The 13,789-nt window shown below is 36.1% G+C and overlaps 1 protein-coding gene across 5 annotated transcripts in view; it reads right to left on the bottom strand.

Annotated features, from left to right (window-relative positions):
- Positions 1-13,789, bottom strand: part of HEATR5B (HEAT repeat containing 5B) — a 99,949-nt gene that overhangs the window by 84,076 nt on the left and 2,084 nt on the right. For all 5 annotated transcript variants that reach the window (XR_013349422.1, XM_077843586.1, XM_077843590.1 and 2 more), the window contains exons 3-7: positions 11,652-11,863; positions 8,622-8,730; positions 6,947-7,096; positions 1,763-1,934; positions 160-317 (exon numbers count right to left, since the gene is read on the bottom strand). Coding sequence is in view for 4 of the 5 variants with exons in the window: in XM_077843586.1 (XP_077699712.1) it covers positions 160-317; positions 1,763-1,934; positions 6,947-7,096; positions 8,622-8,730; positions 11,652-11,863 (801 nt within the window). In the remaining variant the exon portion in view is untranslated. The remainder of the gene's footprint in view (positions 1-159; positions 318-1,762; positions 1,935-6,946; positions 7,097-8,621; positions 8,731-11,651; positions 11,864-13,789) is intronic.

Raw genomic sequence — 13,789 nt, 5'->3', positions numbered from 1 at the left:
GTAATTTGGAACTTGAATGTAATCCATTCATTTGGTAAAATAATTATTTTGAAAAAAAATAGACAATATTAAAAATCTGTGTGTACTGTTATTAAGAGTCTTCCATGAGATTTCACAAGCAATGTGAACAGAATTCTTTCATATGTATACATTACAAACCTGTGTAACTCCAACTCTCACTTCACGATTAACAGACCCTCCGACTTTTAACATCTCTCCACCACTCTTTAAAAAACCTGACCCTCCACGTAGAAATCCTGTGGCCATGAGTTCTAAGACTTCATCAAATGTTGCTCGCTTCACATTCTGGCGCATTACTTTCAGGAAGAAAAGTAAATTCATAAGCGATATATTTTACTATTTTGAATAACATTTTTTAAACATTTTCTAATATATCTGGCTTAAAATTCAAGTAATCACTTTTAAGGATTCTTAAACTACTACAAGATAGGGTCCTTTTGTTTTCTTATAGTCTTTAAGTTTATAATCTACTTGAAAAATAAATTCAATTTTGAAGCAAAAAATGCTAGGAAAAATGGAAGGAGCTACACATTAAAAGCAATTAATTAAAATCTATGCCAAAAATAGTTTAATAATGTTAACCTTGATATATGTAACACAGCAAGACAAAACACATCCACAGCAGAAAATACTAATTGATCACAGTCTTCATTCCCAACTGAAGTAGGCTCAAAGAAACTTTGTCAAGTCCATGTTTTCTATACAATGGTTAGCAGTCAATTAAAATGTCACTGGACTGCAGCTGAATTGCCATCCCTTGTACAGAGCTTCATATTTTAAGAAGCCCTTTAACATACAGCTGCAAACATAATCCTCATAAAAAGTCTACAGGAAAAGTATAAAAGTATACTTTTACGATTAAGTATCTAAGACTTTGGAATTTGTCTGCCTGGGTTTGAATTTCAGCTCTGATGCTTACAGAACACTTAAAAGAACACAAATTACATGATTTCTATAAGCCTCAATTTCCTTGTTTATAAAGTGTGAATAGTACTTATGATTCACAGGGCTTTTATGAGAATTAAATAAAACAATTCAGTTACATGCTTAATTCAGTGCCTGGCACATAGCACTTAATAAATGTTACCTGTCAACATCATCATCTAGTTGCACAAACTGAAATAATTATCTTTAAAGAGACTAAAGCTCAAAAGGTTTCACAGCTAATTAACATAAGAGCTAGGACTTGAATCTGTAACATCTGATTCTCCTTCTACTACACAGAGGTGGAGTAGGGATGGGGACAGTACCATACGTGGCTGGACTCCCTCAGGGTCTACTCACAACCCTCACTGAGGCATCTCTATGGAACTGTAAGGCACAGAAGTCACATGACAAATGCCTCTGATTGTTCTTACAGTAATGATAAAAAAAAAAAAAAAAAAAGAATACCGTACTATAAAATGGATCTACTCATCAGAGATTGAAAGTACGGAAGCATTAAAAAGTGACAGATTCTAGTCCCTTGAAGATTATACAAAACCATTTCATAAATCTTACTTGCGTATATATCCAGTATACTTGATATTTATTATCTTGTACATTATAACAATAAAAAAATGCCTTGTCTATATCAAGATAAATGACATTTGGATAGTTCTATTCCCTGAAAAAGTAGACAAAGACACTTAACAATTTAAATCTTTCAAGTGATTTGCCTATAAGAAATAACTCATTTAGACAGATTTCATATACCTTCAAATATCTGTAATAGTCTAAATCAAGGGTTGGCAAATGATACCTGTTGCTTGTTTTGGCATCAATGCTGTAGCCATGACTGTTCCTAAGAGTTTAGACACTGCCACTCGAACCCCATAATTTGAGTTTTCCAAAGCCTTAAAGCAGAGAGTGGCAATATTTTCTAATTCAGCAGTCCACATGAACACAGCTTCATTCTGTAGTTCTAGTAGACACTGGAATTTAATTTGAAGAAAAAAATAAATTACATTTTAGAACTTACATTTCCAGAGAAATAGTAACAAGAAATCAGATTTACTCTCTCTCCTGAAGTAACCAAAAGATTAAAATATACAGAACAACAGTTTTCAAGACACTGGACATGAGGCAATGAAAGACAGTGATCTTTAAGAGATGGAAAACAAAGTTAACCCTATCAATTGTCCCAGCTTACTGCCTCAAGAGAGTTTTCAGTACTTAGGAAAAGACATTTAACAGTAAACTCCTATATTGGAAAGTAGAAAGGTCTCAAATCAATAAGCTCAGTTTCCACCTTAAGAAACTAGATGACAAAAAAAAAAGAAAAAAGAAAGAAACTAGATGACTTAGAGAAAATTTAGCACAAAGTAAGCAGGGAAAAAAAGAAAATAATAAAGATAACAGCTGATATAGAAAACTGAAAAGAAGAGAAATAAAACCCAAAGCTCCTTCTTTGAGATGACCAATAAATTTAATAAATCTCTAGCCAGGCAGATGAAGGAAAGAGAGAAGACATGAATTATCGAAATTAAGAATGACACAAGGCTGGTTCAACACCCGTAAAACAGTGTGATTCATCATATCAGCAAGAGAAAAACCAAGAACCATATGATCCTCTCATTAGATGCAGAGAAAGCATTTGACAAAATACAGCATCCATTTCTGATCAAAACTCTTCAGAGTGTAGGGATAGAGGGAACATTCCTCAACATCTTAAAAGCCATCTACGAAAAGCCCACAGCAAATATCATTCTCTGGGGAAGCACTGAGAGCCTTTCCCCTAAGATCAGGAACAAGGCAGGGATGTCCACTCTCACCACTGCTATTCAACATAGTACTGGAAGTCCTAGCCTCAGCAATCAGACAACAAAAAGACATTAAAGGCATTCAAATTGGCAAAGAAGAAGTCAAACTCTCCCTCTTCGCCGATGACATGATACTCTACATAGAAAACCCAAAAGTCTCCACCCCAAGATTGCTAGAACTCATACAGCAATTTGGTAGTGTGACAGGATACAAAATCAATGCCCAGAAATCAGTGGCATTTCTATACACTAACAATGAGACTGAAGAAAGAGAAATTAAGGAGTCAATCCCATTTACAATTGCACCCAAAAGCATAAGATACCTAGGAATAAACCTCACCAAAGAGGTAAAGGATCTATACCCTAAAAACTATAGAACACTTCTGAAAGAAATTGAGGAAGACACAAAGAGATGGAAAAATATTCCATGCTCATGGATTGGCAGAATTAATATTGTGAAAATGTCAATGTTACCCAGGGCAATATACACGTTTAATGCAATCCCTATCAAAATACCATGGACTTTCTTCAGAGAGTTAGAACAAATTATTTTAAGATTTGTGTGGAATCAGAAAAGACCCCGAATAGCCAGGGGAATTTTAAAAAAGAAAACCATAGCTGGGGGCATCACAATGCCAGATTTCAGGTGGTACTACAAAGCTGTGGTCATCAAGACAGTGTGGTACTGGCACAAAAACAGACACATAGATCAATGGAACAGAATAGAGAATTCAGAAGTGGACCCTGAACTTTATGGCCAACTAATATTCGATAAAGGAGGAACGACTATCCACTGGAAGAAAGACAGTCTCTTCAATAAATGGTGCTGGGAAAATTGGACATCCACATGCAGAAGAATGAAACTAGATCATTCTCTTACACCATACACAAAGATAAACTCAAAATGGATGAAAGATCTAAATGTGAGACAAGATTCCATCAAAATCCTAGAGGAGAACACAGGCAACACCCTTTTTTGAACTCGGCCACAGTAACTTCTTGCAAGACACATCCACGAAGGCAAAAGAAACAAAAGCAAAAATGAACTATTGGGACTTCATCAAGATAAGAAGCTTTTGCACAGCAAAGGATACAGTCAACAAAACTCAAAGACAACCTACAGAATGGGAGAAGATATTTGCAAATGACATATCAGATAAAGGGCTAGTTTCCAAGATCTATAAAGAACTTATTAAACTCAACACCAAAGAAACAAATAATCCAATCATGAAATGGGCAAAAGACATGAACAGAAATCTCACAGAGGAAGACATAGACATGGCCAACATGCATATGAGAAAATGCTCTGCATCACTGGCCATCAGGGAAATACAAATCAAAACCACAATGAGATACCACCTCACACCAGTGAGAATGGGGAAAATTAACAAGGCAGGAAACCGCAAATGTTGGAGAGGATGCGGAGTAAAGGGAACCCTCTTACACTGTTGGTGGGAATGTGAACTGGTGCAGCCACTCTGGAAAACTGTGTGGAGGTTCCTCAAACAGTTAAAAATAGACCTGCCCTACGACCCAGCAATTGCACTGTTGGGGATTTACCCCAAAGATACAGATGCAATGAAACGCAGGGACACCTGCACCCCGATGTTTATAGCAGCAATGGCCACAATAGCCAAACTGTGGAAGGAGCCTCAGTGTCCATCGAAAGATGAGTGGATAAAGAAGATGTGGTTTATGTATACAATGGAATATTACTCAGCTATTAGAAATGACAAATACCCACCATTTGCTTCAACGTGGATGGAACTGGAGGGTATTATGCTGAGTGAAGTCAGTCGGAGAAGGACAAACATTATATGTTCTCATTCATTTGGGGAATATAAATAATAGTGAAAGGGAATATAAGGGAAGGGAGAAGAAATGTGTGGGAAATATCAGAAAGGGAGACAGAACGTAAAGACTGCTAACTCTGGGAAACGAACTAGGGGTAGTAGAAGGGGAGGTGGGTGGGGGGTGGGAGTGAATGGGTGACAGGCACTGGGGGTTATTCTGTGTGTTGGTAAATTGAACACCAATAAAAAATAAATTAAAAAAAAAAGAGACAAAAATCTTGAAAGTATCAATAGACATCCAGAGGTTATTTCTATAGAATCTACTGGAAACTTGCCTGAGTGATTATGGGCTTTTGGACTGCAACTATTGTTAGACTGCAACTATTGTTAACTCACATTTTATTAAAGGAAGAATGTAAAAAAAAAAAAAAAAAAGAACCAAAAAAACAAAAAACAAAATTAAGAATGAGAGAGATCACATCATTGTGGATTCAATATATATTAACAGAACAAACAGACTATCAGAAAGAGCTTCACGCCAATAAATATGACAACTTAAATGAAATAGAAAACTCACTAAAGAACAAATAACCTAAATAGCCCCGTATTGATTTTTCAAATTGAATTTTTAGAAGTGTCTGGGTGGCTCAGTTGGTTAAACATCCATCTTTTGGTTTCAGCTCAGGTCATGATCTCAGGGTTGTAGGATGAAGCCCCACCTTGGGCTCCAGGCTCAGTGGGGAGTTTGCCTGAGATTCTCTCCCTCTGACCCTCTCCAACGTGCTCACTAGCATGTGCGCACACCCACTCACGCTCTCTCTCTTAAATGGATAAATAAATCTTAAAATTGAATTTGTATACAAAACTAGGGAAAACTAAACGAGATCAATGGACTGTGTCAATGTCAACACTATTACATTAGTTGTAATATTATATTACACTTTTGCAAAATATTACCATTGGGAGGAACTGGGTAAAAGTGTATAAAGACATCTCTGTATTATTTCTTATAATTTCATGTAAATCTACAATTATCTTAAAATAATTTTAACTAGAAAACAGCAACAACAAAAATTGCGCAAGAAATCAAATATAAAACAAAAGGCATTTGACAAAATCCAACAACCATTCCTGATAAAAACCTCTTAGCAGCTAGAAATATAAGGGTGCTTCCTCAACTTGATAAAAGTCATCTAGAGAGACCAACATTTAACACTAAATGACAAAGGACTGAACGTTTTCTCCTTAAGGATCTGGAATAAGACAAGGATATTTGCTCTCATGTTTTTAATTCAACATTGTATTAAAGGATTTAGCCAGAGCAAAAGATATCCATACTGGAAAAAAAGTAAAACTGTCTTTATTCTTAGACAACATGATTGTCTATGTAGAACATCTGATAGAATCTATTAAAAGAGTCTATATAATAAGAATTGGTAAATTGAACTTTGGCAAATTCCAAAACTTCTCTTCTTTCCCTTAGAAAGACACTATTTAGAGATGAAAAGATAGAACATACCTGAGAAAAAGTTACTGCAAATAATGTATCTGATAAAGAAATATATTTTTATTTTATTTTTTAGAAATATATTTTTAAAAATCCTATTAAGTACTATCAAAGCTCAAAATAAGAAAACAACTCAAAGCAGGTATAAGATTTGAATAGATTCTTCATCAAAGAAGATATGGATGGCAATAAGCACATGAAAATATGCTCATCATTAGTCATTAGGGAAATATAAACTAGAGCTACAATGAGACGTGGGTACATATCTATTGGAATGGCCAAAATGAGTAAGACTGACAATATTAAATGTTGGTGAAGATGTGGAGGAATTAGAAATCTCATATGTTGCTGGTGGAAATGTAAAATGGTACAATTATTTTGGAAAACCGTTTGGCAATTTTTAAAGAAGTTAAACATAAGTCTATCATACAATCTAGTTATTCCACTCCTAGGTATCTACCCAAGTAGAATAATGTGTATGTCCACACAAAAACTTGTATACAGATGTTCATAGCTTTTTCAGTAATAGCCTAAACTGGAAGCAATTCAAATGTCCTTAACAGGTGAAGGAATAAACTAATTGTGGTACAACTACACAACTTCTTTTCAGCAATGAAAAGAAATGAACTAGTGACACTGTAATGATATGAATGAATCTTAAGATAATTATGCTGAGTAAAAGGAACCAGACCAAAAAAAAAAAAAAAAAGAGAGAGAGAGAGAGTACATCCCACAGGATTCCATTTGTATGTAATTCCACAAATTGAAACTAATCCATGGGAACAAAAAGTATGCAATCACATTTTAAAACTTTAAAAGAAAAAAAAAATGTCGCTCTAAGAAGCAGCACGAGAAGGAATAGCATATATTAGCTAAGTACTGACCTTGGCAACTGCACATCGAACAGCCATTGACCTGTCAGTCAAGAGAGACCTGGCATTCTTGTAAATATCACGATGTGAAGAAGCTGCTGCACCGCCCAGTCCATTCAGAACCTTCTGTAGACTCATTAAGATTTCACTTCGCCCTTGAGACTAGACATTAAATAAATCACAACTATGCTGTAAAACAAATTCCATGTTTAAACAAGAACACACCAAGACACAAAAAGTTTCCTGGGTTTTGTGGTCTCATAGTCTTACCTTTACAGGGTAAACAGTAAGTAATAAAAAATAAAAGTATCCTAGAAAGCACCTGAGAGGTAAGAGTAATTATTAACTTCTATTAAATAATATCTTGCTGAGAAATCAAGTTACAACAAGAAAACAGATTGTAATGTTTCCACAACATGAAGCACAACTTAATGAGAATGTGAAAACAATTTCAAAGACTTCAATATCGTATCTCAAGGGTCCAAATTTTCGGAATGTGAACAGTTAAGAGAAAAGTAGTTAAAAAGTAATACAAACCATCTAAAAGAAGACCCATCCAATACATTTAAAAAACCTGTCACAGAGATATACTAAGCCTTCATCTTTTTATAACTCCCCAAACTCATTTTCATACTCTCACAGTGCTTGGTTCTTATATCTTAGAGTGTACTTATTCAAATACAGATGTCTTCCACTAGACTGTAAGCTTTGAAGAGGTCAGAGACCGTGTCTTGTTCATCTTTGTATGCTTCCTGTCTGACAGTATGTCCTCAATCACTGTTTAATAAATGAATTGACAAGTAGTTCCCAGAAGAGCTGTTGTCCAAGAAATCTTTAGCTTTCCAAGACAAAAGAATTAGATTGTAAGAGTGCAAGGCTTGGTTAGTTTTAGTTAACACCAAATTGACATGACAAAATAGAACTATTTTTACTCAATATTAGCTGCTGTGGATTGAATAGCGTCCTCCAAGAAGATTAATTCAAGTCTTAAGCCCCATTGCCTGTGACCATGACTTTATTTGGAAATAAGGATTTGGGGATGAAATTAAATAAAGACAAGGTCCCACTGGATTCAGGTGAGCCCTAATCCAATCACTGGTATCCTGCTAAGAAGAATTTGGATGCAGAACACAGATGCAGAGGAAGAATACCATGTGACAACAGAGGCAGAAATTAGAAGTGCATCTACAAATCAAGGAACACCAAGGATTGCCAGCAACCACTAGAAGTTAAGAAAGCAAGGAAAGATTCTTCCCTAGAGTTTTCAGGAGGATGGCCCTGCCCACACCCTGATTTTGGATTTTTGCTTCTAGAATTATAAGACAACGAATTTCTGTTCTTTGAAATCACTGTGGTCATTTACTACCCTAGGCAAACCTAGGAAACTAATATATTAGCTATGGCACAAAAATAAAACAGCAATGCAAAAATTTCCATAGGCTAAATAAAAAATAATAGGCAAACCTATTTTTTGCCAAGGAAAAGCATTCTTTCTCTTCCCACTGAAATATAACATACATTAAAGAAGGAGCAAGTGATTTTTTTTTGCAAGTAATAATCTTAAATTACCTTCTTGCTCAGCAGTACGAGTACCACAGGGACAGAAAAAAAGGCAAACATATTTTTAACTGACATCTAACTCCTGCCACAAGCAAAACATTTAAACAGTATTTGTTGTAAAACTTACCTCTGCACTTTTCAGAGATTTCAAAAGATTATTCACTGTCTCTGGAAATGCACTTCCTAACATTCTCCCCATTTTTTCATAAAATGCTCCAACACAAGCCACTGCAGCCCTGTAAGAAGTGATGTCTTCAATGTTCAGGTTAATAATACAATGTCATGGTATCTTCCTGGTTTTCAGAAATCAATTTGTATTTGTGCAGGACACTTTTGGCTACAAATCCTTAATTTTCACCTTTCAAAAACATCTTGTTTATTGATTCTTTTTAAAAAAAAAGATTTTTATTTATTTACTTATTCATGACAGAGAGAGACAGAGACACAGACAGAGGCAGAAGGAGAAGCAGGCTCCATGCAGGGAGCCTGACGTGGGACTTGATCCCGGGTCTCCAGGATCACACCCAGGGCTGAAGGCGGTGCTAAACCGCTGGGCCACCAGGGCTGCCCTATCGATTCTTTATAATCACAACAAATACCATAGTTAACCAAATTGTATTTTTTTAGGAATAGAAGAGAATAAATATATATTCATATAATAAATCATACCCCTCCTTTGGAAAGAAACTCAAGTTTTCCTTTCATGAAGACTTCCCAAATTATGTCAATCTGCAAGGATTCCTTCTCTTCTCTCATTATATGTAACACTTAATGGCAACCACTCATCTTGATAAAATTATGTCATTTACTGTGCTTTGACTTGATCATTTAAATGTATTTTGGGGCACCTGGCTGACTCAGTCAGTAGAACATGTTACACTTGATTTCAAGGTTGTGAGTTCAAGCCCCACATTGGGCGCGGAGCCTACTTAAAAAATAAATATAAATAAATAAATAGAAATGTGTCTATCTTATCTTGCCAATGGAAATGTAAAATCTGGAAACAGGGAATCTATCTTACACATTTTTTTTTTTATTGCTCAGAGTTCCTTTTAATATACAAATAACAGTGAACAGTTACTTGTAAAATTTAATCTAAATGGCTTTCATGGAACATTTGGCTATACAGAGAAGAAATGTAACAAAAGCCTATCTCTTTAGGACAGAGGAAATCACTCCATCATCAGTTGTATGAATAGTAAGTAAATGATAAGCTGTGAGTTTAGTTTGGAGGCAGGAGTATGGGATAGGAGTGAAGAGTGTAATCTTTGAAGTCTGGCAGATCTGTGACTACATCCTAGAACCCATCACCTAATAATAGCTGTCCTGAGCAAGTTATTCTGAGGCAGAGACATTATTACTATCATATATGTAATAAATAGTAGAATCAGGGAGCCTATCTTCACCTGGTTGACTTTAAATCCTATGCTTCTTTCAATATTCTAGGCTGATGACTAAACTAAAAAGGACTGAGGTCACGTCAGAATATTTAGGGAATTCCTAAACGGAACCCATGAATCCACTGGGAAATACCTGTGAATAATAAGAAATATATAATAAATTCTATTTAAGCAGAACTAGAAAGTGATATGTGGATTTGCTAAGTGGTGGAGATCTAAACCACCAATATATTAACACAGCTTCAAATTCCAAAATAAACTGGAAAGCACTAGTGCTCTCTCATTTCTTCTAAAACTTTTGAGATCTACGTCTATCCCAAACAACACAAAATCTAAGCACAACACACCTATGTAGTTGAAAATAGACCTAAAAAATCAGTGTCCAGGTTCAGAATAATCTTCCTGTTTCCTCTGTAAACTATTACACTGGCCCAGTCCCCTTGCATGGTGTTCTAGAGATGTATCCTTGGCCATTCTCTGTTCCCAAACAGTGACTCTTTCTAGGTAACTTTATCCCTACCAAAGGGTTCCTAATCTCCACTCTCCTTGCCAAAACTACATTCTCAACTCAGAGCTCTGAAATCCAGACCATGACTTCAAACTACCGACTATACACTGTCCCTTGGATGTTCCCTCCTGTCCTGCAAATCAGCACACCCAGAAGTGAACTTCTCATCTTCCTCCTCACGACTCATTCCCTTATCTATTTTGCATCTTTCTGTAAAGCACTATAAAGTATAAAGAATCTACTTTTGCTTCCAATGAGAAGTTTCCTTTGCCTAGAAAAATAGGTTGGCAAACTACAGCCTACAAGCCAAATCTGGCCCATCATCCAGCCTGCCACCTGTTTTTGTAAATAAAGTTTCATTGGAACACAGTTATTCTATTTATGCACAGTCTGTAGCAGAGGTGAGTAGTTGTGACAGAGATGTATAGTCCACAAAGCCAAAAATAGTTACTATCAGGCTCTTTTTCATAAAGTTTGCCAATCCCTGGTCTATCACATCCATCTTCCCATCTTAACCACTTGTTTGCCTGAAATCCAAGTGCTCTTCCCTGTTGTTGATCTTTGGCTGATACTTCTTTGACAGCCCTTCCTTGGCACTGAGCTCCCCTTATAACACAAGTGAGCTTATTTAGATGTTACTTTCCCCTTGACCACTCTCCTCTTGTACCACATCTGCTGATTTTCTTATCTGACCCTTTCATAGGACATACCCTATAGCCATTATTATCCTTAAGACTTGCTCTAAAATGTATGGGCCAGGATCTGGGTAAGGCCCTGATCTAAAGGTCAGCAAACTTGCAGGCAACATGGCCTCAATATCAGCTACTCAATTCTGCCACTATCACATGACAGCAGCTGCCACCTGAATGAATGGGCATTTCTGTATTTCAATTAAGCTTTATTCACAAAATAGGCAGCAGCCTATAGGCTAGTTTGCCCATTCCTGTCTCAATCGCATCACCTAGAAATTCTTTTCTTTTATCCCAACCAAGAATATTTTCTCAATCCAAATTTACCAAAAAACCTCCATGCAAACTGCCGACACCATACCAATGCTCTGTCGTTTGCTAAAAGTCCCAGTGACAATGAAACATATATTGAGAAAGAACCCCTTTCCCAGACCTGCTCAGAGCTTTCATTGTCAAGCACCATGCCTCAGGTTCTACTGACCTGGGGGTCTTTATAATCACTATTTCCTTAGTAAGTTACTGTAAAAAAAAAAAAAAAAAATGGCAAAGTAAGTACTTACAATTTTGTTGGTAAGTAGGCTGCAGTGTCATCTTTATTTCTGATAATGTCATTACATTTATCAAGTGTTTGAAAGACAGTAAAAGTATCCCCAATGCTATAAAGAGCTGCAAGATTTTTAGCTAACAATTTTCGTGTAGGTGGTCCAGGTGAACTACTTATTAATCCAGTTAATTGTTCAACAAGTTTTTTCTGTTTTTCCTTTACATCAGTCTGTTACAAAAAATAAAGAACATTATCAGTTTTTCTTATATGTGCCTTTGTCACCTTTTAATCAAAATTTTAAAACACTTAAAAAATTAAAATCTACATTAGGCATTAAACCATAAATGAAAATTTTCAGATAAGGAAAAATTTGGTAAGAAATGAACCATTCCTTTCCAGACTATATATTATCCTTCCTTCCCCTTCAATGCCAAAAAGTTAGCTAACAATAAATGTGACTACTCTAGATCCAAAAAGTTTCCACACCAACTTACTAAGAAACCAAGTCAAAGGATGTAAAATAATGGGTATATGGACAACTGATGTCTTAGAACCTAGCAAGGCTGCCTTGTAAAAGCAAAGTCAGTAGTTTGTAAGTTATATAGGTCAGTGAAGAAAACTGAAAGAAGCTCTAAGAGCCAAAGACAGAATAAAAAAAAAAAATCAGATATACTTGTAATCAATACCAAGAGTTCATTCAGAAATGCTTATTGTGCCCTTATTACATGCCATGCACTATTGTATGCACTGTGGTGAAACAGTGAACACAACAAAGTCTCTGTCCTCGTGAGTTTATATTCTAGTGGGGAAAGACAGTTTACCAAATAAATGAAGAGTGTGAGCTCTTCCTATTTTGTACAGATTAGTAAGAAAAGCCCTCTGAAAAGAAGCGAAGGGGTGAGCTATGCAGATATCTGAGATAAATACATTTCAGGCAACGGGAACAAGGGCAAAGGTGGAAGTTTGCTTAGTTGAGGAGAGCAAGAGGCCAGTTTGGCTGCGGCAGAGTCAGAGTGAGGAAGCAGTGGGAGATGAAGTCAGAAGGGTAGAAGGGACCAGACTGTATAGCATCCATTACATACCATTGTAAGAATTTTCTACTTCATTCTGAGTAGGAATTTGAAGCACAACAGGGACATGATCAGAGTGCTTTAATAGGCACATTCTGAATATTGAGCAAAGAACACTCTACAAGGTACATGGTTAGAAGCATGGTGAGCACTTAGGAAGCTGCTGTAATAATCCAGATGAGAAATGAGGGTGGGAACAATGGCACTGATGACAAATAATTGAATTCTGGACATATTTGGTGTATAGAACCAATAGGATTTGCTGATGAATGTGATGTGAAGTTTGAGAAAAAGAGAGAAGTCAAGAATGACTCTAAGGTTTATGACCTGAGCAACTAGAAGGAAAAAATATTCATTTCCCGAGAAGATGAGCACTAGGCAAAGGACATGTTTGGGATGGGGAAATCAATAATTTGGCTTTGAATATGTTAATTTTGAGATGCTGTTTAAGAGAGAAAGAGGTAATTGGATATCTCGAAGTCATTATCTTATAGATGGTAGTAAAAATCATGAGATTATGGTATCATTAAAGGAACAGATACTTGTATATACTCATATTTTTCAATTTCACAACAAAATTAAAAATATGGTAAGTGTTTCAAGGTAGAGGATCAACTATGTCAAAAGCTGCTGATGGTCAACTGAGGCAGAATACTGATCACTGGTTGGAAGAATTTGAGATCACTGATGACTAGACAAGAACCATTCCAGTGGAATGGAGGCAACAAATATTGTTAGAAAGTGCTTAAGAGAAAAAATAGAAACTTTGAACTCAGGATCGCAAATGAATCTATACATTAACTTTGTCTCTCCAGAAATACTACTAAAACTATACTGAAGAGCAACACCCCCCCCCCCCAAAAAAAGCACAAATCTACAAGAGCAAAGAAAACAGGAAAAACAATCAACAGAAAAAATGTAGAAGCCAAGTATCCCAATAGGGAAAGCTGAGAAGACACCCAACTTACAACACAGAATCCCATAAAGCTCATGTTTGTTTAGTCGTTGTTGTTTGAAGCTGTAGGTGCTTTCAGAGGAGGGAGTGAAGTTGTGCCTAGGACTGGAGGAAATGGTTGAGAGTCTA

The sequence above is a fragment of the Canis aureus genome, chromosome 12, assembly GCF_053574225.1.
Source record: "Canis aureus isolate CA01 chromosome 12, VMU_Caureus_v.1.0, whole genome shotgun sequence".
Taxonomy (NCBI): domain Eukaryota; kingdom Metazoa; phylum Chordata; class Mammalia; order Carnivora; family Canidae; genus Canis; species Canis aureus.
Note: the sequence above shows the minus strand (reverse complement) of the source record. Positions and strands in the feature narration are given on the sequence as shown.